The sequence below is a fragment of the Protopterus annectens genome, chromosome 11.part0, assembly GCF_019279795.1.
Source record: "Protopterus annectens isolate FY-2018-M chromosome 11.part0, PAN1.0, whole genome shotgun sequence".
NCBI lineage: Eukaryota > Metazoa > Chordata > Ceratodontiformes > Protopteridae > Protopterus > Protopterus annectens.
Window position 1 is genome coordinate 86,004,851 of NC_056745.1, and position 26,866 is coordinate 86,031,716.

The 26,866-nt window shown below is 43.3% G+C and overlaps 1 protein-coding gene across 1 annotated transcript in view; it reads right to left on the reverse strand.

Annotated features, from left to right (window-relative positions):
* The window catches only part of NUP205 (nucleoporin 205), a 1,199,422-nt gene that overhangs the window by 750,741 nt on the left and 421,815 nt on the right, over positions 1–26,866 (reverse strand). Inside the window, 2 exon segments of the mRNA XM_044087173.1 lie at positions 11,140–11,260; positions 22,736–22,925. Of these exon segments, the coding sequence (XP_043943108.1) occupies positions 11,140–11,260; positions 22,736–22,925 (311 nt within the window).

A 26,866-nucleotide genomic window follows, 5' to 3' on the forward strand; every position in this document is an offset into this window, starting at 1 on the left:
TTCGGAACAATGGTCCCACCCCACACCAAAGGGGTGGCCCCCGAAGCAGAAGCCTGGGTCAAACCAACGAAAACCAAATCACCAAGGGGCATGGATGGTTCTGAAAAAGAAAAGAAGTTGAACCCTGCCCCTTGGAACCTGCAACGAAGTCTCAAATCTGGAAGACGTCCAGTTCCAATAAACCGGAGTAGCTCAAGGCAAACTTCAGTTCCAGAGAAGATACTCTTACGGAAACAGAGACAGTCAAAACCGGTAAGGTTGGTGCCAGGGGCTCCAGAGACTCAAATGGAGTTGGAGGAGAAAAATGCGATGGTGCCAAAGAAGGACAGGTCCCAGTGCCGACTTGGCTGGGAACCGATGACGAAGGTAATCCCCTTGCTGTCAAGAGCTGGTCCATGAGCCTGATGATGTCTGATCACGAGAGACTCTTGGTGGATCGAACTGAGGATGCTGAAGGAGACCTAGGTGGTCTCAGTTCCACAAAAGGACTAGGTTGTCGGTCCGAGAATGGATTGACTTAAGGCTAGTATCTTGTTCTCGGTATCTATGTCGAAGTGGACTGCTTTGGTACAGATAAAACTTCTGGTGCTGAGGCAGGGGTCATCTTGTCTGGATCAGTGATAGGTGCCAAATCTGACTTGCCTATCAGAGGGAAATGTTGACACCGTAGATTGTTTAGATAATTTTACAGCCAGTTTGGAGGAAATGCTCAGAATTGAATGGGAGCGTTTCATCGGTCTGGAAGAAGAAGAACAAGAGGATGATGAGCTGGCTTCAGTCTTGGACCTAGAGATGGCCTCTTTGAAATTCCCTTTTAACAAGCCTTTCAAAATAAGCTTGTTTCTCCATTCTGTCAAAGTTCTGGCAGAGAAACCATGACAGAACAGTTTTTCTGTAGCTGAACAGCTCCCAAACAGTACACACACCAAACACATCAATCTGAATTGGGCATCTTACTATAGCACTTCTGGCACCTCTTAAAGCCAGAAGTGCCCTTTGAAGGTTTTTCGGATTCAAATTTGTCAGCCATGCCGAAAAAAAAAGTCTGATGAGGCAGGCACACACACACACACACACACACACACACACACACACACACACACACACACACACACACACACACACACACACACACACACTGAAAAGAGGGGACAGCAAAAGGATTTTTTTTGTAGATAACTGAAAGAAAGGGAAAAAAGGTACCAACTATGGTAGCCTAGAAAAATACCTGAACAGATAAAAAGAGAATGCCATCTATGGTATGTAGAGATATCTACCCAATGGTAGTAGGAAGGGGAAAGATCACACAGACATGTGCACCAAAAAGAAAAACGAGAGGAGCGGGTAGAAAGATTAAAGTATTTACAAAGATATAATGAAGGGAATCAGAGAGAACTTAAAGAAAAAAACTTAAAACAACTGCCAAAGCTCGAAAAAGGTCAGACGCATCTGACACACTAAACAGCAAACGAGAACTGAGGTAATTTAGAGATGAGGATTATGGGTAGAGCCTAGCTCAAGAATTTGGAAGGAGCGAGCTGAAGTAAACGGCAGAGTCAGTTTCGAGGCTCGGAACCAAGGATTACGCGAAGAATGACAACATCAGATCAGTCTCCCATTTACTAAACAAATGCCAGTCAGATTACTTGATTAACTTAACTACTGGGTTCCAAACTTGACAAACTATTTTTGTTTCAGACATGCTTAACTTATTCCCTCCAATAAAGCCCTGAAAGTCTGTACTCAACTCCCAGCGATTGCATTCTGAGCATTTTGACAAAATCTGGTTAAGTCCTCACATTTAAACAAATGTTCATATCTCTGGAACCATAACGGTTACTATAGTATAAATGGCAAACTATTCCACATACTAATCTTTTCAGTGAAAGCATTAATTCAGTGCTAGGTCTTAAACTGGACTGTACACATCAAAATAGACACAGTATATATTAATTTTGTAATATTTTGTACTCGGCTTAAATATCTCAAACATTCAAGTAACAGACGTACTTCCAACAGCATTTGTTTTCATCAAGTTGTCAGTTTTCATACGAGGATGAGCAGTTCTGTCTCACTTGGTTGAGATATTTAGAGAAATATGCAAATTATGATGATATATGCAAATGGTATAAGAGCAACAATACTATGGTTTTGTATTAGGCCACTTAATGTCAAGCCTGACATTGCAGACCCCTCCACCCAAAAAGAAAACCTCCAGTTTTCTAGAAGAAAAAAAAAAAACAGGAGGTAAGAAAAGAAAGGGAAAGAGACTGAAATGGCAATTTACAAAAGAATAATGGCAGGACATCTGTATGGCTCCAAAGTGGGGAATTCCTCAAGTAGACCTCTGCAAGAAGTGTATCAGAGTTGCAAGCCCTTAAGGCGAAGCAATCCTATCTCATTTTCCATAGGGACAGGGTTTCTTCAAGAGATGATCCTTCTTTTATGCCTAAAGTGATATCAGTCTCTACTTTAAGCCAAGGTATCTTTATCTCAATTTTCTTTCCTGAACCTAAAAATGAGGGAGGAAGGATACTCCATACCTTGGATGTTCACAGACAACTCATGTACTACCTTGACAGAACAAAATCATTCAGATCTTCGGATCAATTGTTCATTTCTTGTGAAGGCAAGAAGGGACAAGCTGTGTCTCTACAGACTATTTCCAAACAGTTGAAAACCTATTACCTTTTGTTATACTCACCATAACAAACCTATTCAAGGGCAGGATGAAGGCCCACTTTACCAGGGCCTTGGCTTCATCTATGGCTTTCTAGAAAGGGGTTGGATTCTAGAAATATTCTAGAAGTTGCCACTTGGACTTCTGTACATACTTCCACAAAAAGCTTGATTCTTTCTCTAAGTCTAGATGAACCTTTGCTAGACCATCTTCCAGGAGTTCCAGGACCCTTCTTAATGGTATTTGAAAATAATTTCTTGAAAATAATTTTTTCATATTTGAAAATATTTATTTTCAACAAGTTTCAGGTATAGCTATGGGCTCCAGGGTAGCCCCTTGTTTTGCTAATTTGGTTATGGCAATGTGGGAGTGTAAATTTCTCACTTCACACCCCCTATTGAAAAATATTATATTTTATAAACGTTACATAGACGATTTGTTTTTTCTTTCAAGGGGATGTTGATTCTTTTTACACATTTGTACAATACTTGAACAATTCCACCATTTTTTTGCAATTCACAGTGGGCAACATTGGTGACAACATAGACTTTTTGGATTTACATTTAACTATCAGTAATGAGGGTACACAGTTTGAAAGTTGTATTTTCAGAAATCCACTTTTGTCAACCAATATTTACACTATGACAGTTTACATCCAGTTTTTATGAAACGTGGTGTTGTTAAGGGACAATTCATCAGACTGAGTCGTTTAACTAGTAGAGAAGATATTTTTCACAATGAAACAGTTAAATTGATTGGATTTTTTATACAAAGAGGTTATGACAAAATCTGGTTGGACAGTGTATTAAACAAAGTTATTTGCCCAAGATCCAAAAAGGCTTGTCCCATTTTAAAACAAATCAATAATTCAGTTACAGTCATTTCAGTAGTGGAAACAGTACATAGTGATTACAGTTTGGCTTTCCCCATTCCCATCACAACTGAGATGGGTTTTCATTAGAAATACCATTTGGAACAACTGGAAAGTAGTGTTGGGTAACACTGACTTGAGTAAAATTCTTGGTAATTTTCCTCTCTTTACGTACAAAAAGACAGTTAACATCAAGACCATTTTAGAGAAGGGTACCTATGATCGTACTAATGTCAACATTAATTTTAATTTGGGTATGCTCCCTTGTGGAACATGTAAACAATGTAGGTACATCACAGGTACCAGTTCAGTGTTGTTTAAGCACTTAAACAGGACGATTCAGTGTAAGGGACACTACACTTGTAAGACCAAAGATGTGGTTTACGTTGCCATGTGTGTTTCATGTGAACATTTTTACATAGGGAAAACAACAAGAGCACTAAACAAACGTATATATGAACACACATTGGCTATACGTAAAAAAGACATGTCAAAAGCTTTAGCTAAACATGCCACCACTTGTTCCAGTTACAAAAAGTTCTCTTTTTGTCTTAGAAAAAGTAAATGATGATATATTCACTGGAAACTTTAAAGTACTTTTAGAATGTAAAGAGACCCTATGGCAGATTTCATTACATGCAGATCAGCTTCCTGGACTGAACGACATGACCAACATTAAGTGTTTTTTACAAGCACAGAGATTATAATATTTATTAAATACAATATTTATTGTTTAGTACAAAACATATGTTGAAATAATGACTTTTTTAGTTTAACATTTTAGAAAAAGTAATGTGATTTACTTTTTATTGTTGAAAGAACTTAAGTGGTTTATGCATTTTATTGGCCCATTTGATCACGAGATACACCTGTTCTTATTTAAATGTTGAAAACACACCTAGGCAGGGCTTTGGGCACAAGGAAAAATGTTCCTACCAAAAAGTTGCACATCCAATATATGCAGAGAAATTCATGTAAACGTTTCAAAGGCATCAGAATAATAGGCAACAGTAAAATGAAGCTTGTACAGCAGGCATATTAGGTTGGCAAAGACTATCCCCTTTACTCTCAGAAGACTATGTATCTATTATAACTTAATGAGGCACCTCTTATGTAAAAGTACAGTTTTGTACCTACCATAAATGTAGATGTTCGAAGATCCACATTGCTGCAGTCCTTACACTTGGGTAGTCCGCTGTCCCAGTCGGCCCGAATACCAAAGTATATGGCTGACGTCGGTCAAGGCGCATTAGTCTGACGTCAGGACGTCAGGGTACAAATGCGCATGACCGACGTCATATCCTCAGTCTTTTCTTGCCCCAGATGTCAGAAGACCCTAAAAAGATAAGGCTAAAACCAAAAAACACCACACACCCCTGCACCAAATATATATACAATATATACAAATTTACAAGAGTATAACCTCACCCACACAACCACCCCTAAACACAGAGGGGAAGGAGGGAGGGTAAATTGGACTGCAGCAATGTGGATCTTCGAACATCTACATTTATGGTAGGTACAAAACTGTACTATGTTCTTCATACCACATTGCTGCAGTCCTTACACTTGGGTAGAATCCCAAAGCAGAGGTAAGGGAGGCTGGCAAATCATAAGGAAGCAGGAGCTGACAACATGCCCTGCAAAATAGCCGTGGCAAAACCAGCCCTAGATTTAGAGTAGAGAGGAAGGTGGTAATGCTTAGAGAAAGTATGCACTGAACTCCAAGTAGCTGCCTCCAAAATATCCTTAGTTGCCACCCCTTAGAAATGCTGTTGAAGTGGCAGTAGCCCTAGTGGAATGAGGCCTAATCCCAGCTGGAATCTCCTTGCCATGATGGGAATAACAAAATGCAATGCAAAACCCAATCCACTTAGAAATAGTTTGTTTTGACACAGGCTTGCCCTGAGAACCCAAAGCAAAAGAAACAAACAACTGCTGAGACTGCCTAAAATCCTTAGTCCTGCTTAAATAATAACGCAACTGCCTGTGTACATCTAAAGTGTGCAAAATCTTTTCCCCCTTATTTTGGGGATCTGCATAAAAGGTAGGCAAATGAATAGTTTGGTTTAAAGCCACACTAGAAACCACTTTAGGCATAAAGGAAGGATTAGGACGTAAAGATACCCTATCCTTATGAAAAATCAGGAAAGGCTCAACCGCCATAAGGGCCTGCAATTCAGACACCCTTCTTGCAGATGTAATGGCTAACAAAAAGCAGTCTTCCATGACAAATATTTCAATTCAGCAGTAGCTGCAGGCTCAAAAGGTTGTAGAGTGAGTTTCTCCAACACAAAATTAAGGTCCCAAGCAGGAGTAGGAGCTCTACGTGGGGGTCTTATATTCTTTGCCCCTCTAAGAAATTGCTTGAACAAAGGATGAGAAAACAATGGTGGGTCACAATCATAGTGAGCTGAAATTGCTGCAGCATGAATCTTAATGGAAGAGAAAGACAAACCTTTGTCCAATAACTCAGTAAGATATTGAAGAGCCACACTCAAATTTGGCTCAGAAACATCCAAATCCTTTGCTGCACACCAAAATAAAAATCTCTTCCATTTTCCTGCGTACACTTTCCTTGTACTAGGTCTTCTGGCTTCCATAATCACATTCAAAACTTGTTGAGGAAGCTGAGACCTGCTATGGTTCAAAACAGAATATGCCAAGCTGTTAGATGAAGAGAGTGAAGCTTGACATTGAGCAGATGCCTGTCCTTCTGAGACAATAGGTGTGGAATCAAAGGTAAGGGCCATGGAGGCTTCCTTACCAGACTCCTCAGTAATGGGTACCAGTGCTGCCGAGGCCAGTCTGGAGCTATTAAAATCATCCTTGGCTTGTCTTGTCTGACCTTTAGAAGTACCTTTGGGAGGAGAGGCAGAGGTGGAAAGGCATACACATGAAGATTTTTCCAACTGAAAGAAAGAGCATCCACTTTCCAGGCTGTGTGATGAAACCTTTTCGTGCAAAACTTTGGCAGCTGGTGGTTTAGTGGAGAAGCGAACAGATCTATGTCTGGAGTTCCCCATGACACTGTCAATGTCTGAAATACATGAAGATCCAGTTTCCACTCGTGGGGATCCATGATTTGCCTGCTTAACACATCTGCTAAGGAGTTCTGTGCTCCTGGCAGAAACCTTGCTTGAAGATTCAGCTGCAAGCTTAACGCAGTCTCCCACAAAATCATTGCTTGCCTGCATAGAGGATAAGAATGTGTTCCCCCTTGTTTGTTGATGTACCACATGACAGTTGTGTTGTCTGTTAGAATCAACACCTGCCCTAGAAAAAGTAAATCCTTGAAAGCCAGTAATGCAAACTGGACTGCTAACATCTCCTTCATGTTGATATGTAGATGCTGCAGTCTGGCAGGCCACTTGTCTTGTATCCACTTTCCATTCAGATGAGCTCCCCAAGCTGTGTCTGAGGCATCTGTCGTTAGAATCTGACTCGCCTCTGGCCGGGTCACAGAGAGTCCCTTGTTTAGGTGACATTCCTGAGCCCACCACAAAAATTCCTTTTGAATGCAAGGTATTATTTGAATGACAGTGTCCAAATCCTGGCAGTGCTGTGCCCATACATTTTTGAGATACCATTGTAGCTTCCTCATATGCAGTTTGGCATTGGGAAGTACCAGAATACAAGATGCCATGAACCCTAAGGCTTGAAGGACTGTCCTTGCAGTCAGCCCGGACTGATGAGATAGTTGATGGAAGTAAAGAGAAAGATTCTTTTGTTTGTCCGGGGTTAAAAAGGCCATCTGGGTTGCTGTATTCAGTCTCACACCCAGAAAGCACATGTCTTGAGAGGGTACTAGACTGGACTTTATTTCGTTCACAGAATACCCTAGGCATCTTAGCACTGCTATCACATATTCCAAATGCTGAAGAAGCACGTCCTTCCTTGAGCCAGAATCAGGCAATCGTCCAAATAAGGATAGATTTGTATTCCTTTTAGCCTGAAGAAAGCTATCACTGGAGCCAGAACCTTTGTGAATACTCTGGGCACAGTAGATAAGCCAAAGGGCAATGCAGAGAACTGATAATGAGAATTCCCAGCTCGAAAACGCAGATACTTCCTGCAAATTAGTCTGATAGGAACATGAAGGTAAGCTTCCTTGAGATCCAAAGTTACCATCCAGTGATCTTTGCCCAGCAGAGGTAAAAGCTGTTGTAACGTCAACATTTTGAACTTGGGAATGTCCAGATAAGTGTTGAGGATAGACAGATCCAAAATTGGTCTCCACGTGTTCCCCTTTTTTGGTACTAGGAACAGGCGAGAATAAAATCCTAGGCCCCTTTCTGGCACAGGAACCGGCTGAATGGCCCCTATTTGGAGCAACAGAGAAATTTGCTTGTGAGCCTCTTTCCTTTGTTGAGGAGGAATGTCTGGCATGCCTTTGAAAGGAGGCAAGGTATGGAAATAAAACCTGTAACCGTGGTGAATGATATCCAATACCCATCTGTCTTGGGTAATTAAACTCCAGTTTTCTTTGAAAAGTGCCAACCTTCCTCCCAAAGGTGCTGCCAGACGAGAAGATTCTGGCAGCTGAAAAGGCAGGTCATTGTGTCTGTTTACGAAAGGACTGACCCCTGCCCTCGCCAGAAGACTGAGCAGGTGAACTCCCTGTTCTAGGCCTAAAGGAACCTTGAGCTCTGCCTCTACCACGTCTAGACCTACCCCTAGACTGGGAATCATAAGCAGGATATGTCCACCCCTTGGTAGGCCAATTTCTACTAAACTTCGGAGGCTGAACCTGCAAAAAATCTTTAACAGTCTGCATAGACTTAGCCTTGTCTTCCATTTTCTTTAGAACTGCTTCCACAGGCGAACCAAACAACACATCAGATTGTAAAGGAGCATCTAAAATCCTTGTTTTCACATGCTCAGCTAAATTCTGATCCCTCAACCAGGCGTGCCTGCGAAGAACCGAACCAGTGGCAGCCACCCTCGAAGAGGCCTGCACAGCATCAAAACCACATTGCAAAGAATGCTTACCCACCTGTTCAGAAACATGAACTAAATCCTGCAACTCTTTACACTCAATACCTTCCGCCAAAGCATCTACCTTAGACTTTAATTGTGAAAGGAGATAATTTTGGTATTTCAACATGTGAAACTGGCAATTCAAAGCTCTCATGGCCAAAGTGGAAGAAGTATACACTTTCTTTCCCCATCTATCCAAAGCCCTAGCCTCTTTATCTGGAGGAACAGGATTTTTAACAACAGAAGCCTTAACACCTTTAGGCCCCTGTGAAACAGTTTCTGGGTCTGCCCTAGGACTCTTAAAAGATACTTATGAGCTTGGGCACCCTATAATATCTATCCGGTTTAACTGGAGCAGGAGGCAAAGAGTCAGGGTTCAGAGAAGCCTCTGCAAAAACATCCTCTACCACATCTAGAACAGGAGGAATAGCTAAAGGCCTATGCTGGGGTAGAAACAAAAATTCCCTAAGCCTTTTCCTGGAATCAGAGAAATCCTGACCTTCCCATTTAAAATGCTCCCTCATGGAATGAAGAGTCTCTGAAAATGAAAAATCCTCAGGAGGAGAAGCAGAAGGAGTAGAATCATCTACATCAGAATCAGAGTAAGGGGAATACTCCTGCAAGTCTTCAGCCGAAGACTCAGAAGCATCCGAACACTGCTCAAAACTCCCAAGCTCAGGTTCCACCCTAGGCCTCTTATCAGGAGGGGGCATAGAACCTCTAATCATTGTAATCAAATCTTCTGCCATCTTAAGCATATGCTTCTTAGGTACAGACTCTGAAGAACTAGGGGTAACTCCTGAAACAAACCTGGCCTGCCCCTGGGAGAAGCCATGGAAACAACAGGGGAGGGCCTAACCACCTTAGGAAGGGAAGGAAGAACAGCTACCTGAGAAGCCCCTTCCGCCTGGCCTACCTCCTGAGAGGTCACATCTTGCAGTAATAAAGTCTCTCCCTGGGATTCCAAAGAAATTTCTGGCTGAACCCCTGGCTCCACCGAGCCCTCTAAAGAACCGACGTCCGGGACGGACGGTTCTTCCAGCCTAGGCTTTGCTGTTTTGTCCTTGCGCTTTTTGGAAGCGGGCCGGAGCATCCGGCGGCATTTTATAATTACACCGCTTCCCAAAACTAACCTGGCACAATCTAATCTTCTCTTTATAGTGCGTTTGTTAAATCTAGCACAAGAGCGACAGCCAACAACGTCGTGCTCAGGCCCTAAGCAAGGTATACACAAGGTATGGTAATCCCTATGAGGTATCTGTTTCCCACAAGAAATACAGTTATTCACTTTTTCTGACATCCGGTAAAATACTGAGGCAAGAAAAACCAAAATAATCCCCAACGGGTACTTAGCCAACTTGGATTCGGTCTGAAACTCCGACTTCGGAAAATCTCAGAACGCCAACCTGCACTTGCAAAACTGCTTCTGCATCGGACCATGCGGCAAAAAAGACTGAGGATATGACGTCGGTCATGCGCATTTGTACCCTGACGTCCTGACGTCAGACTAATGCGCCTTGACCGACGTCAGCCATATACTTTGGTATTCGGGCCGACTGGGACAGCGGACTACCCAAGTGTAAGGACTGCAGCAATGTGGTATGAAGAACATCCACCACAGGCATTATTGTAATATTTTGTCTGTAATACACAGGAAATCTTACTAGAACACTGTGCACATCAAATCCTTGAAGATTTACTGTATAAATCTTAGTGTGGTTTTTGTTGGGATATGTTACGAATTTCTTTTTTGAGGCTTCCCTTTTTGTATACTACCCTAAATTTTACCAGAGCACTACTGATGTAGTTTCAACATGAAATTTCTAACGATTTGTTCTCGATACCTGCCTTTAATTATGTCAGAGCCATGGGGAGCTGGAAAATACTCCAACAAGCAATGTGCTTAAGGCAATAACCAATCCTGGACAAGATTCAGGTCTACTGCAGTGTGAACAGACACAACACCATTAAGGGCAATCTGAAGCATCCCCAATATATCTACATTGCACAGCATTAGGATGTTGACGCTTGTGCAATTTCATTCAGTTCTGATAGTAAACCATTCTAACATCACAACACAGCATATGAATTCAGCATACCTCACAGATTAGCAACAACCTAAAAACTTTAAAGAAATAAGATGATTAAACACCCTTATTTGTTGATGTTTAATCACTTCATTCTTTAGCCAAGGAATGGAAACAATAATTAGATATGCAAAGTGTACTAGGCTTAGTACTCCTATGGCTCAAATATAACACACCATCAATTTAAATTATAATAGCATAATATAAAAGCAATGTGGCACGAGGATGGACAATTAGGGTGGGATACACCCCCCTGACCTGAGCATTTGATCCTTGAAATTTGTAGTATCCACAATGGTTCTGAACTACACTATGACCACTTCTGTGGAGTCACTGCTCTGCTACAATAAACTAACCCACCCCTTCCTGTGCATTTCACCAAATTACTTTGCCACCAGTTCTGTACTATGGCAGAAATGGTATCTTATTTCACCACGGTAACAAAGGCTAACATGACCTTGACTTACTCATTTCCTCTAGCACAACCCCTCATGTAGTGTGTGTGTTTTAAAGTGACTTACTTCATCCCGAGTGAAATCGCCAACAAGCTTCACCTGGATATTGGGATACCGAGAGATGCAGCAGAGGATCTTGGCACTTTCGAATGCAAGTTCAGGGTTGCTATCTCCATGGCGCAGGTATCTAAAAATTTAAAACAGGTGCAGGTTGTAATTCATCTGCAGTATCAGTTGTAGCATGCTTCCAGACTAACGCTGGATGATTATTTATGATGTTAATCTTGTATACTGAAACATATTTCAGTATGGTACCTTTTCTACAAAAAAACTGCCTACATACTAAATAAAATGTCTCTATTGCTTATAATATTTTGACCTTGATAATTATCTTTAAAAGGGAGACTCTGGCCGAGTAGATTTTTGGTAAAGAAGGATGGAAGAGCTTTGTTACTGATCGATATAGTATTGCTTTGCCATGCTGATTTTTCAAAGGTATTGTTGGAGGGAGGACTGAGAGATTCACTCGGCCTAGATGAACATTAAACAGCAGACCCTTCACATCTGCTGCAGGCTGAATCCAATGCCATGTATACCTTCTAATCACTATACTTGTAAAGCAGCTGTGGCACAGAGAACTACTGGATTACATCCACATTTAGATAAACGCTTACCAACCATCAGAACAAATAGAGGCTGGCCTACAGATTCTATCCTGCGCATACGCATCACTACCTTGTCTTCCCATGCCTATGTCACTCTGATAAAGGACTGAATGGCTTTGGGCAATGGACTGGTTTAAGCACTAAACTGATAGGTGTGTACACGACCCTGACACATAAACAAGCAAACTATTTTGTCTATCACCATGGACAATGCTGAGCCCTGACAGCAATTTAAACCCCCAGAATGTGTCTAGGGAAATAAATGGATTTTCACACTTAGAACAAAATGTCCTCTGTGGCATCCATCAATACAGTTTAATGTACCCATTTTCAAATATCTAGCAAAGTTGTTGTTGTTTGTCTTTCGGCTTTTTCCCGGTAAGGGGTCGCAACAGCAGAACTCTGCTCCGCTAATGATTGGCAGTAGATTTTTTACGAAACGCCGAGGTGCCAGCTCAACGCCCAACCTTCAACGAAGGCACACCCATTTACACACGCATGTCTTTCGAACGCTACCTAACCGCAGGGAGGACATGCAGACTCCACACAGAAAGCACTCCCAAGCCAAGCCCAAAATCGAATGGGAGAACCTCTTGCTGTGAGGTAACAATGCTACCGCCGTACCAACGTATGTTGCCTAATTACAAAAGCCATAACACTTCCTCACCAAGAAAATCTGACGTAAGCTCCACAAGCTAAACAAAATGCTTAACAGCCTTATCACTCTACTCTATATCCTATAAAACTTGTATGTGGCAACCTATGCTTAGCTTAAAATTCCACAAACATCCATGTCCCATCTGATATTTCACGTTTGCAATACATGCAGCAGCACCACTAGCCATGTGAAGAACTTCTATAATTGTAATATTAACAATCTGTTGGCAGAACAGAAACCTCTTCTCTCACAGGACCCTCAATCTACACAATAAGGTTTCTCTTAATATCAAAGTAGCTCCATAACTCTAAATCCAACATGGATGACTGAATGGCAATTTGTAAATTCATTTCTGGTCAACTAGGCCATTATGAATAGAGAGACCACATAGTGGGAACTGCTCAGCTGAAAACTTGGTATACACCTATGAACATACGACACTTGCATTTCTCACTAACACTAGAGACTTTGTTTTTTGGGTGCAGATAACAGAGAGATGGTATATGAGAATATAGCTCCAAAGAGACAGCAATGGTGTCCTCAGCTGCCTGGACCACTACAGACACAACAAAAGTTTTAGGTTCCTGCTCACCCCCCTAAGAGCTCAACATATTTTCTAAGTGGCCAACAGCTCCTTGGTCAGCCACTAAAAAAGTTCTCTAGTGAGGTTTGCAGTGTCATCAGTAGAGGCAATTTCTAGCAAAGTCCCTGTAGAAATTGTCAATGTAGTTGGTGTTATAGCTTCAAGGATGACTGATATGGTGGGACAAAATCTTCCTCTACTACGACAGGCACAGATAATTCTGCTCGGGAGGGGCTCTTCCTCTAGTTGGAAACTGCTTCTCAAAGCGGAAAGGACAAAGTAGGAATAGGAATGTCACTGCCCTTTTCCCCATTATACACTATTAAGCTAACTTTTACACTCAAACTGAGCAGGAGCAGAAGCAGAATTAGGAATCTGGAGTACAGGCACCCCAAATGACTTGATGAGATAAACAGTCTAAAGATACCACCTGTATAAAAAAACAGTGCCCACTGAAAACATCAGGGACCCTATGTCTGGCTGGACAGCAACTGATAAAGCTACTGAGGGTTGGCTTCCCTCCAAAGCATCCCTCCAGAGCATCCATCCTGCTGTCTACCACCACAGTGATCATCGCAGGTGCGGGCCATAGGTATGTATATACATGTACTGCGGCCAGCTGAACCTGGTTCCTACCAGAGCCACTATCTCAAGTCCTAAGGGGATACTTTCTCTCCCTCCGAAAATCCATTCTTCAGAAAAAGAAGTTAGGTCTTACCATAATGTTCCATCTGTGTGGCTGATCTTTGATCATTCATTACTGATGGGTTATCAGTTCTGTCCTCGGAACCGAGCCTGCCTCATATCAAGCTCGCGTCAGCCAAAAACTCTCGAGCTAAGATCCTCCCCACAATGCTCTGCTCCCTGTTACCAGAGATCGAGTTTGCAAGTTGACAGACAAAAGTAGAGGTGACCTCTGGTCATAATAGACCTACAATAATGGAAAAACAGGAGCATATGAGATCCACCAGGAACCTCCAGAGAGGGATGGAGGGTGGGGAGTAATGAATGAATGATCAACAACACAGATGGAACGTTATGGTAAGATGTAACTTCTTTATCTGATGTTGTTAATCTTCGTTCATTCCTTACTGGTGGGACAGAGTCCCCAGCTACCTGTACTCCTGGGCGGCCGTCATGGATAATGGAAGGACATTCCTGAGCACCATGGAACCAAAAGAAGCTCTACCTCTGGAGGCCAAATCCAATTTGTAATGAAGGATAAAAGTATGGGGTTTGGCCCAAGTCACAGCTGAGCAAATGTCATTGAGGGAAGCCCGAGCATGGAAAGCTGCTGAAGTTGCCATAAACCTTGTAGAATGGGCTTTCACTTTGTGAGGCAAGGTGATGCTGTTCCTGCTGTAGATGAAGGTAATGCAATTTCTCAACCATGACACCAATGTAACTTTAAAGACAGGATGACCTAGCGCCTTGGTCCAGAAAAGGTCAGAAATAGTTGGTCTGATTTACGGGTAGATTTTGTTCTGTCCAAATAAAAACGTATTTGCCTGTGAACATCTAGGGAGTGCAGGCAATACTCTCTCTTGCTAGAATGATTATGAAAAAATATTGGGAGGTCAATAGACTGGTTGATAGACCGCTCTGACACCACTTTCGGTAAAAAGGAAGAGTTAGTTCTTAGCAAGACTTTATCCTTACGGAAAATAAGGTAGGGACGTTTGAAGCATAAGGCTCGAAGTTCTGACAGACGTCTGGCAGATGTGATTGCAACCAGAAAAGGTTTTCCAAGAGAGATACTTTGGATCACATGAAGACGCAGGTTCAAAGGGGGGAGCTGTTAGGGCTTGTAGGGCAAAGGCCAAATCCCAAGGTTGTACTGGTTCTCTAAAGGGTGGTTTTAGGTGAAAAACACCCTCCAAGAAAGTCTTTACAGAGTCTGTGTGACATGAGTGAAGAGTCTGAAAACCAGTATGGAAATTAGAAATGGCAGCTAAATGAACATGAATAGCAGAGGCTGATACCACAGATTGAAAAAGATCTGATAAGTAATCTAATACCACCGAAACTGGGGCTGACAAGGGGTACAATTGTTGTTTGCTGCCCATAATGTAAACCTTTTCCATTTGCTGAGATAGAGTAGCCTGGCTGACGATTTATGAGATACGATAAGAATATTGTGCACCGGGGGGTATCCTGCCTGGCAATCATTGGAAGTGGAGAAACCAAGCTGTCAGCTTCAGGTTTGTTAGATTGGGGTGAGTCAGGCCATGAGGATGGGAGATCAACGCTGGGGTTGGATTGAGAATCCATGGTCGATCTAGCAGGTGAGCCCAGAGGAAGGGGAACCAAACTTGTCAAGGCCAATATGGAGCAATGAGGATCACTTTGCTCTTCAACTGCTGTGCTTTCTTCAAAAATTGGGAAATGAGGGATAGAGGAGGATAAGCATAAAGCAAACCCGAGGGCCAAGCGTGGACTAGAGCGTCTCTCGGTGACCATCACCGAGGGGGGATCAGGGCAAAGTAGTTGCTGCACTTGTAATTGATTGGGGAGGTGAATAGATTGAAGCAAGGCTGGCCCCAGCGGTTGAAAATTTTCGCCGCTATCACAGAATTGAGGGACCACTCATGAGGGTGTAGAATACACCTGCTCACTTTGTCCGCTATCACGTTGGAGCTCCCAGGAAAGTGCATTGCAATTAGAAAGTGGTTGGAAGCTATCGCCCATTGCCATATTCACAAGGCCTCTCAGCATAACAGATAAGATCTGGTGCCCTCTTGCTTGTTGATGTACCAGACTACTGACATGTTGTCTGATTGGATTGCAATAGTCCCTGACGGAAGGATCGAGTGGAATGCTTGCAACGCTAATAGCACCGCCCTCAGTTCCAGGACATTGATATACAAATGGGCCTCTGTCTCTGACCAGGTGCCTTGGACCGAGTTTCCCTGACATAGCCCCCCCCCACCCCATCAGGGAGGCATCCGTGGTCACAGTGGCTTTTGGCTGATGGGGGCTGAAGGGGCGAGACCATTGTTGGGGATTCTGAGACGTCCACCACAGCAAATCTTGCTTGCATCTCTGAGTTTCACTTATCTGAAAAGACAAAGGATGTTGTAGAGGGTACTACTGAGTGAGAAGTAGCCACTGAAGAAGTCTCATGTGGAACCTGGCCAGAGGAACAATGGTGATCGAGGCTGCCATCGACCCCAAGAGTTCAAGTATGGACCGAGCAGAGGATTTGTGGTGACAGATTAGCAGCTGAACCTGTTGTCTTATTCTTTGAAGTCTGATCTGAAAGAGATGCTGTGCAATTCCTCGTGTCCAACAGAACTCAGATGAATTCTAGGGAGTGTGCCGGGGTCGAGTTGGACGTCTCCCAGTTTATAGTGATATCCATAGCGCTGAGCTGTGAGAAGAGTGTAATCTAGGGCTTCTTCCAGTAGATGCTTGGTGGGGGCAGTAAGGAGCCAGTCATCTAGGTATGGAAATGCCTGGAAGCCTTGAAGTCGCAACACTGCCATGCATTTGGTGAACAGTCTGGGGGCTACAGAGAGATGGAAGGGCAGTGCTCGAAATTGGTAGTGACTGGCTCCTACGCAGAAGCGTAGGTATCTTCTCGAGTGCTTGTCCACTTTTACATGGTAATACGCATCTTGATCTACAGAGCACATCCAATCGTCTTCTTCTTCCAGAAGAGGAAGGACAGACTGAACCGTGACCATCCGGAATTTCTCTGTTTTTACAAATTTGTTTAGTGAGCAGAGATCCAGAATTGGTCCCCAGTCCCCTGTCTTTTTTGGCACTAAAAAGGACCTTGAGTAAAAAATGGATCCTATTTGGCCTGGGGGACCGTTTGAATGCCTTTTTTTGTAGCAGCTTTCGGATTTCATGTGCTGCTGCTTCCCTTTGACTGGGTGGGACGTCGAGTAAGACTCTGGGTTAAGTGGGACAGAGACGGATTGGGATGCGGTAGCCTCTGGATATTATTCGTTGTACCCAAGAATCGGTAGTGATAGTTCACCAGGCAGTGGGCTACGAGGAAAAACAATCCCCGATTGCTTCCAGAGGTGAGCTGTCGGGCAACGCTTCAGGAGCACTGGTTGGGTTGACCAGAGAAAATCTCTGGAACCCTGGTTTAGAGAACTTCCCCTGCCCTGAAAGGGGCATCTTCCATTAGAGTTTCCCTCTCTGCCCCTGGGGAGAACTCGGCACATGCATCGCGGAAAGAGCCCTATGATGTTCTGTGCCAAATCTTCCCGCTCCTCCGATTTCTGGAGTAGAAACTTTGTGGGGTCGAGTGTCGGACACCAATGGCAGACATGGTCTTACCATCTTGTTCGCACCTTGCCAGTGTATCTTTAACCTCAGGGCCAAACAATGAAGCAGCCTCAATAGGGGCATTCATGAAGGAAGCCTTAAAGGAGTTCGCAAAGTCGCATCCAGGCACGTTGTCTCGCGACTATGCCTGCGCCTGCCACTCTAGCCGCTTCTTCCGTTTCATGTGAAATGTGGTGCATGGAAAAATTGGATATCAATTCTAGGGTCTCTACCTGAGAAGCTATGCTGTCACACACCTCATCAGAAACTGATCCTGCCAAGGTTTCAGAGAGTTGGTTGAAAAGGTCCCTCTGAAGCCTCAAAGTGTGCCAGGTAGTTCAAGGACCTTACAGTGAAGATCGATGAAGCAAATACATCCCGAATCTGTCTATCGTCCGGGACTCCTTGCTGAGTGGATGGACAGTCTGACTCTCTTCTGCCAAGTCTTTTTTGATTGCAGCTGTCACCACCATGGCATCTACTTAAGACCTTTGGACCAATGGGGATGCTAAGCTGGGGGAGATAAAATCTTGTCAGGTCTCCGAGGTACAGCTTCCAAAGTGTCAGGAGCCTTCCATGCATGCTGAACGATGAGCTGGACAAGCTCATTGGCCGGAGGGGTAACCCAAGATATAGGGGACCGGGCACAAAAGGCCTGCAGGAATACAGATTCCTCTGAGGAAGAGTTGGAGGACTTCGTCGCCCCTCTGTCTTAGGATCTCAAGGATGTCACCAAAAGGACACCTCATCACAGGGTGACCATGGAGACCCTTCCCCGTCATCAAAGTCCATATCTTCGGTCAAAGACTCCTCAGTGGAGTCCATGTGCTTCATGTGCTTCCCCTTGCATGAAGCCTTGCAAGGGACTTCCTCAGTGGGGAGCTCTGGGGAAGATTGCAAAGAAGGGATCTCCTGAGGGGGAGAAACCTGAAGCCCTTGTGTCCAAGGTCCGATTGTTGCGGCGTGCAACAGCTGCAGCACAGGGGGGGGGGGTAAGGACTCAGACAGGGAGGCTTTGCCAGCAGAGGCAAGTGCCCTCTCCATGGCCTGGAAGGCAGAATCACCCGAAGGAAGGATGGGAGCCTGGAACAGAGCACGACAACCTCGGAATTGGGGTCACACACCGCTCCGATGAGCCGACCCCCAGAACAGGAGTCTCAAGAGGACTGTGGAGCGTGAGGGGAGGTGGATTCCTGGAGGGTGCCACAGAAAAAAATGGCGTGGAACCAAGAATGCCTACCCCCACGGCACAGACACTAGCCTGAGAAGGGCCCAGTGCACAGACGGCCACAAGGACGACTCTGGCTCCAAAGTGAGGTCCACTGTTGGTGTCGAAGGAATGGAAGCTGTTGTCAGAGGAAGGAGCTTCGATGCTTCCCTGGAAGTCGAAAGAGGAGTGTAAGTTAGAGTCTGTGGAGAAATATGGTCACCTGCAAGAGGGAACGCAGCTTTAGACGGTTGAGAGAGTCCCCTGGCCACAAGCAACTGGTCGACAAGTCACAACACATCCTGTTCTGAGAGGATCCTGGTCGACCTCATAGAGAGACCTGATGGGGATTCTGGCCTGTCCAAAAAGGGGCTATACTGGCTTCCTACAAATGGATCCAGGGAAGGAGAGTACTTGGTCCTTGCTAGTTCATGTGGTGCAGAGCCAGGAACCAAGGGGGTGTCTGCACCGAGCAGAAGGGTGTCAAGGCTCTCTGCGCCGACAAAGGCAGCACCATAAGAGTTGAGGGTGTCTGCACCGTAATGGGCGACGTGGCAAATGTCTGCACTAATGAATACGATGCCGTCGAGGAAGGTGTCTGCACCGGTAATGGTGCCAAAAAGGAATGCATTGAACAGCATGTCTGCACCGAAGGAGTGTACACCATAGAGGATAGTATCTCGGGGGTTGACAGCATCGGCAAGGACGGAGCCAAAGGAGTCTGCACCAATGGTGCCGAAGGAGACTGTACCTGTAGAGACGGTGCCAATAAAGGCTGTGACTAAACTGTCGGAGCCATAAGTGTCTGCACCGGGAAGAGGACATAACTGGAATAAGAAACAACTGGAGCAGTGCCGAGGCTGGGGCCAAAAGGACCACAGATGGCAACACAGGGCTCAAAATATTTACCTTCTTGTGAGTCGACTCCTTACGATATCCAGAGGGAGATGGAGTGACCTCGAGGAGGAAGAAGGTCTCTTACGGGGTTTAGCAGGAGGGGGTGAGCCCTCTGACCCAGAAATAGCCTCACAGAAAGGAGTTTTAAGGAGGGCTTTTAGAATTTATTCTTCGTTTCACTGAGAGTCCTAGTCGAGAAATTTCTACAAATCCCACACGAAGGGTCCACTGAAAGGTGGGAGACATTCAAGCAAGAGATACACAAAATTATGGCCATCAGAAAGTGGTAAGTTATGGCCGCATTCCGTACATAGTTTAAAACCAACACTACTTTTTTTTATCTCACATTAATGAAATGAAGGGATAAGTACGACAATACCAAGAGGTTAAGAAAACTACCCAGAGGGGTACGAAAGGGAGAGAAGGATTACAAACAATGGTAATGGAGAATTACCTCAAAGGTAAGAAAGGGAAAATTACTATAGGGAGAGAGTCTCAAAGTTGTGATAGGGCAGGAGGACAGAGAGAAAGTAACTAATAGAAAACTTTCTAATCATCAACGATAGAAAAACTTCAAAAATTGTTCACTTAGCTGAGAGAGAATGGCTCGACACGGCTGTACAGCAATGTAGCAAACGAGATCCGAGGTAACAGGGAGCAGCGCATTGTGGGTAGGATCTTGGCTCGAGAGTCTTTGGCTGACATGAGCTTGGTATGAGGCTGGCTCAGTTCCCAGGATCAAATTGATAACCCATCAGTAAGGAATGAAGATTAACAACATCAGATGATCTGTTTTTTTCCATCTTGCAATGCTTACATTCTGCCCAATTACTTCAACATTTTCCTACTCTCTTCTCTAGTACAATTTTTTTTTGCTGCTGAGGAAAGGGTGGACATCTGTCATGCCAGTCCAACAAGCTTTAAACTTAACAAAAACTTTGTGCTCTTCTAAGCTGGGGGTTGGTATAATGGTTACTGTGTCCTCACAGACAAATGGCACAGGATTTGATTATCACCTTTGAAAGAGAAACTGGCTAGACTTAAAATGGCCAACACGGGCACCTAACTCAGCAGTTAACTATGAACGTACAAGTAGGATTTTCTATTAGAATTCTCATAATGCTTACTATCCTATACCTCATATTGCTACTCAACCCAGAATAAGCATTGCAAACAGCAGTAGTCGTGGGAAATCTGACTTCTGCAAGCACACTGGTAACTTAACAGGGACACCATGGGTCATTCAAAAAATAAAGGCAATTTTAGGTAAATACCACTGGAAGCCCATCCTAGAAAAGGTTTTGGAGATCTGTAAAACAAATGTAAGATGGCATAAATATCCAGCTGATGTAATCAGTATAAGGAAGTAATTTAGCATCATTATGAGGGATGTAGGACTGCTCCAGTATTTTGATGACAAGACTGACGTCTGCCCGTGGCTAAAGCCAATGTAAAACGGAAGTATTAATAATCCTAATAAGCATCTAACAGCTTCGTTAAGAGGCATATCCATAATGAGGAAATGGAAAGGAATGTGCTAGTGACTGTTTCAATGTGGTGAACTGGCATCAGTCTCCTCTTAGTGCCCTGTACACTCACTGCTAGCTCTCTCATTCATCTCTCCTCTTAGTGCTCTGTACACACACTGCTAGCTCTCTCATTCATCTCTCCTCTTACTGCTCTGTACACTCACTGCTAGCTCTCTCATTCATCTCTCCTCTTAGTGCTCTGTACACTCACTGCTAGCTCTCTCATTCATCTCTCCTCTTAGTGCTCTGTACACTCACTGCTAGCTCTCTCATTCATCTCTCCTCTTAGTGCTCTGCACACTTACTGCTAGCTCTTTCATTCATCTCTCCTCTTAGTGCTCTGTACACACTGCTAGCTCTCTCATTCATCTCTCCTCTTAGTGCTCTGTACACTCACTGCTAGCTCTCTCATTCATCTCTCCTCTTACTGCTCTGTACACTCACTGCTAGCTCTCTCATTCATCTCTCCTCTTAGTGCTCTGTACACTCACTGCTAGCTCTCTCATTCATCTCTCCTCTTAGTGCTCTGTACACTCACTGCTAGCTCTCTCATTCATCTCTCCTCTTAGTGCTCTGTACACTCACTGCTAGCTCTCTCATTCATCTCTCCTCTTAGTGCTCTGTACACTCACTGCTAGCTCTCTCATTCATCTCTCCTCTTAGTGCTCTGTACACTCACTGCTAGCTCTCTCATTCATCTCTCCTCTTAGTGCTCTGTACACTCACTGCTAGCTCTCTCATTCATCTCTCCTCTTAGTGCTCTGTACACTCACTAGCTCTCTCATTCATCTCTCCTCTTACTGCTCTGTACACTCACTGCTAGCTCTCTCATTCATCTCTCCTCTTACTGCTCTGTACACTCACTGCTAGCTCTCTCATCTTACTGCTCTGTACACTCACTGCTAGCTCTCTCATTCATCTCTCCTCTTACTGCTCTGTACACTCACTGTTAGCTCTCTCATTCATCTCTCCTCTTACTGCTCTGTACACTCACTGTTAGCTCTCTCATTCATCTCTCCTCTTAGTGCTTTGTACACTCACTGCTAGCTCTCTCATTCATCTCTCCTCTTAGTGCTTTGTACACTCACTGCTAGCTCTCTCATTCATCTCTCCTCTTAGTGCCCTGTACACTCACTGCTAGCTCTCTCATTCATCTCTCCTCTTAGTGCTCTGTACACTCACTGCTAGCTCTCTCATTCATCTCTCCTCTTACTGCTCTGTACACTCACTGCTAGCTCTCTCATTCATCTCTCCTCTTACTGCTCTGTACACTCACTGCTAGCTCTCTCATTCATCTCTCCTCTTACTGCTCTGTACATTCACTGAGCTCTCTCATTCATCTCTTGGAATTAGCAAAGCATATAGAGCTGTGTCTGCTCCCTCTGCCACCAGAAGTTCTCACCTTTTGTTTTTGAGCACTAGCTGTTACATACACTGACACTACATAAGCTGGTAATACTTCAACATGAAACTTCCAATTGGGTTAGAGCATACAGTTCTGCTCATCAGAGAGGACTAGGGACGAAGACAGCATTAACAAAGGAAAGAAGCTTCATAAATCTTCCACATAACTCCATATGCATTACTAAGAATGTTATGGATCTATCCTACTAATAAACAAAATATTTCATTAACACCCATTAACAAACAAGGAACAAAAAACAAAAAGGGATCATCAGGATGAAACCGTAAACAAAGACAGAGCGACATCCAATGAACATCAACATCCAAGGCAGTCCCAGAACCACAGAAGGAGCAAAGCTACTATAAAATCAATTGTCCACTGCTGTAAAGTGAAGAAGAAAAAAAAACACATATGTACAGCAGTCATTCTCAGCTTACCTGGCTATATTCACCACATTATCAGCTCTTTTTGTGCGAGGATTGATTCCCTGCAGCAACTGTTCAAGTGCTGTGACAATAAGTGAAGAGGGGCTCTCCCGTAGCAGGTCTGTGAAAAGGTTCTCCTTTTGAAGGGTCAGATTGAACAGTCCTAGACAGTACTCCACTGCCTTCTCCATGTGTCTCTTTCCTAAAAGAAAACAACTGTTAATTACTGACAAGCTTTAAGATAATTTACGCAGCAACGTTAACAAGCTTTACACAAAAATGATACTGAAATGTAAACAATGATGGTTATATAGTGACCTCAAAACAAGATAATGTCTCTGAAAAATATTAATTTTCCAATTTTGTGCAATTTGTCTATCTAATTTCAGTATGACACACAAGTATGGACTTGGTAACATTGTAAGTATGGCTCCACTAACAAAGAATTAGCTCTAAGGAAATTCTACTATCTCTATAAAATGTTGCAGTTTTGTACTGTATTTACCCTTAGAAATGGGCATACAAAATACATTTACACACACAGACACACAGACACACACACCTGCTGAAGGTGTCAGAGAGAGTAACTGGGTCCCTGGACACATTTGCAGAATGTGTGCAGATCATTCTGTGTTAAATTTGTCAAGAGATACAGTGATTTAACATATCTCACTACCCTGCTTGAAACTCATCAGGTTCAAATGATGGATGAAGCTTCATTACTTCAAACAATGCTATTTTAAACAATAATTGCTGCTGTATACAACGTGTAATAAAGGCTTGGAGAAGAACGCTACCCCTGGAGTTAGGGACTTGCAAGAAGAAATGCAGAATTATTAAGTTAGAGAAACAACTAGCTATTTCATAGGACACATGAAGAAAGGGTCTATTGCACTGTGGTAAAAATTATGTCATAACATTAAATGAATAAAGTAACAGGTTTCATTGTATTGGACAACTTAAGTGTCACAGAATAAATTTCTACAAAATGTTATTGCTGTAATCTGCGCAGATATTTAGTGGCAAATATCAAAACGTGTCCCTTTCCCCTCACTGGCTGTAAGCTTTCTCCCTCCATTTCCTCCCATGGTAATTTTAATAAAGAAATGCGTAACAGTCATCCTTTTTCCAACCGATGAACCACACTTTCACTGAGTCACTCCCCACTCCAACCCACATATAAAAATGAAAGACACATCTCAACAAGAGTGATAGTCTCAACCATCACAGTATTGTAGATCCAGTAAGCTGGATAAAATCTAAGCAAACCTGTTGATTAACTCAAATACACATTGTTTTTAAGTAAGACTATGTAAAAAGAACTGATTTGATAGTTTGTTTCAATTGGTGGATCACTGTCTTAAATAAAAGAAATATGAAATTTACTTCTGTAAACATTTTCAACATAGCCAGATGAAAACTTATCCAAAATACTTTCCACTGTTAAAGGCCTTCCATCAAATGAATTCATACCACACAAATTCCTTACAATCCACAAAATAAACGGTTAGAGCTGATAATGAGCTATGTACGAATTACATCAAAATCAAAAGCTATTATGTACAAGTAAATAACATCTTAAATAGAAAAAAATCCTGTGTCACCCCCCCCTCCAAAGGTGAGCAGCAAACTACCAAAAACATCTGTATAACCTCTTCATGGCCATGCTCGCTTTTTGAAAATCAACTGTTGACTTAAGTCAACGGATGCAAATGTGTATTTTTGTTTTTCTGTTTGGCTGCAATGCAGCTTAAAATGTCAAGGTTCATAGGTAAGTATTAGGCTAGCTGCCCTTGCAGGCCATGTTAAGCCTAAACAATTTCCCCTTCAAAGGTGAGGATCAAACCCTGTACTTTGTGGGTAAACACTTTAAACCATAATGCCAACCTTCAGTTTAGACTAGCAAATCAATGATCATACCCCTGAGATGTAACCATACTACTTGTAAAATCCAGTGACATAGTGATATGTGCAAGCTTCACACAAACAAATGACAGAGACCATAACTTAACTCTTGCTCATATAAATGAAAGGAATAAATCCCAACAAAACTGTTAAGTTCTAACAGCTTCCTATTATTTCTATACTGTTTAACAAAAACAACTGTAAGAAACATCATCATTTTTTTACAAGCAGTTGATAAAGGTTTAAATACAGTTAACGCAAGCACTCAGGTCACTCCAAAGCAAATACAAATATGACTCGGTCATTGTACATGCTGGCGTGAATGACCTGAGACGTACCTCCCTCGACTACATGAAAAGAGACAGAGGAGCTCTCTGATCATGTAGCCCAGGCCGGTATGACCCTGACCTTGAGCAGCATCTTACCCTCACCTAGAATGATGCCACAGTATAAAGACAAAATGATCGATTTTAACAATTGGCTAAAATTTTGGTGTCATTCAAAGGGGATCCAGTGTCTGTCAGCCTGGGATGACATGCTCGACAAGTCATGTTCCTTCGCTAGGGATGGCTTGCACCTGTCACCCCTGGGCTTTTGGATATTGGCAAAGGCTCTTGCCACTCCCATAGTGCCTTTTTTAGGCAAGGCTCAAAAGTAAAACCCACCTCCATAGACAGCACAAGGAACAAGAAACTAAGGGTAATGCTGCTAAACGCCAGAAGTCAACCTCAAGATGCATGCACTCGAAGCTCTCCTCAGTATGGAGAACATAGATATCTGTGCAGTGACAGAAACCTGGTTCAAGGCTCCAGAGAGCACCCCAGCACTACCAGGTTATACCTCATATCATGCTTTTTGGCCCCAAAACCAGGACCGAACCACAAAAGGAGGGGGAGTTTCCATATTTATCAAGGATATCCACACCTCCAGGTTAGTGGCATTGCACGAAGTATCGGAGACCATCCATGTGCAACTGACAGTGGGCAAGACTGCTTTTCAGTTTATAGCATCCTACAGACCACCCTCTCAAAGTCAGGAATCCCACTCTGCTTTCCTGAAAACATTGGAGAACATGAAGATCTCTCCGAACACCATTATATTGGGCGACTTCAACTACCCAAACATAGACTGGGAGCATTACTCAAGCCCCAGCACCTTAGCCCAAAGGTTCCTGGAATTTATAAACTCAAATGCTATGGAACAACTAGTCACCACTCCCACAAGAGGGGAAAACCTACTAGACCTGATCATTACCAACATGGGGACCCTATGCTCCATACCAGAAATATATCCCTCATTGGTAAGATCAGACCATAAATTAATTTCACTGGATATCCACATCCTGACCCCACCCCCAGCCCAGAAAACCACAGTGAAAAACTTCTCAAAAGCGAACTTCACACTTCTCAAAACCGAAGTGGAATCCTTTAAGGCCCTAGGGCCAGTGGAAACTACTGCCCAAACTGCAGAATCCTATATAAACGCATTCTACGGACATCTCCAGAAATGCATGGATCATGCTATCCCAAACAAAATCAAGACGCAATCATCCAAAGGCAGGCGTCCAGTCTGGTGGACTCCAGCTATAAATAAACTATACAACAGAAGGAGGAAGCTACTACATGATGGAGCAAAATCCCTAAAAGGGAAGGCATCTCTGATCAGTACTAGCAAAAAATTACGATCCCTCATAAAATCCTACAAGGCCAGCTTAAAGTGAAAAATTGCACAGGACACTAAAGACAATCATAAGGCTTTTTTTCAGTTATGTTAGGAACCTGGGATGCAACTCCCAGACTTGTTCTGAGTTGATTCTAAGCATATTCAATAAAGAAGTTATGCAGTATCTAATACAGGAAAATCTGCTTACACCCACTCAACACGGCTTCAGACCCAAACATAGTACCACTTACAGCTCTATTATCCTTCAACACTGTCTCTACAGCCATGGATGACCATAAACTTATTTCTTGCCTATTCTTGGACCTCTCAAAAGCTTTTGACACTGTCTCACACACTCTTCTGCTGCACAAACTGCATGACCTCAACTTCTCCTCTGATACTGTTGCATGGTTCTCCAGCTACCTCACTGATAGATCTCAGATCAGTGATATGGCACTCTGAACTCCCCCCTCCTCTCCCTGTAAAAATGGGTGTACCTCAAGGGTCTATCCTATGGCCTTTACTTTTTAATTTCTTTACTAATCAGCTCTATACCTCCTGTCCTCAGTCATCTTT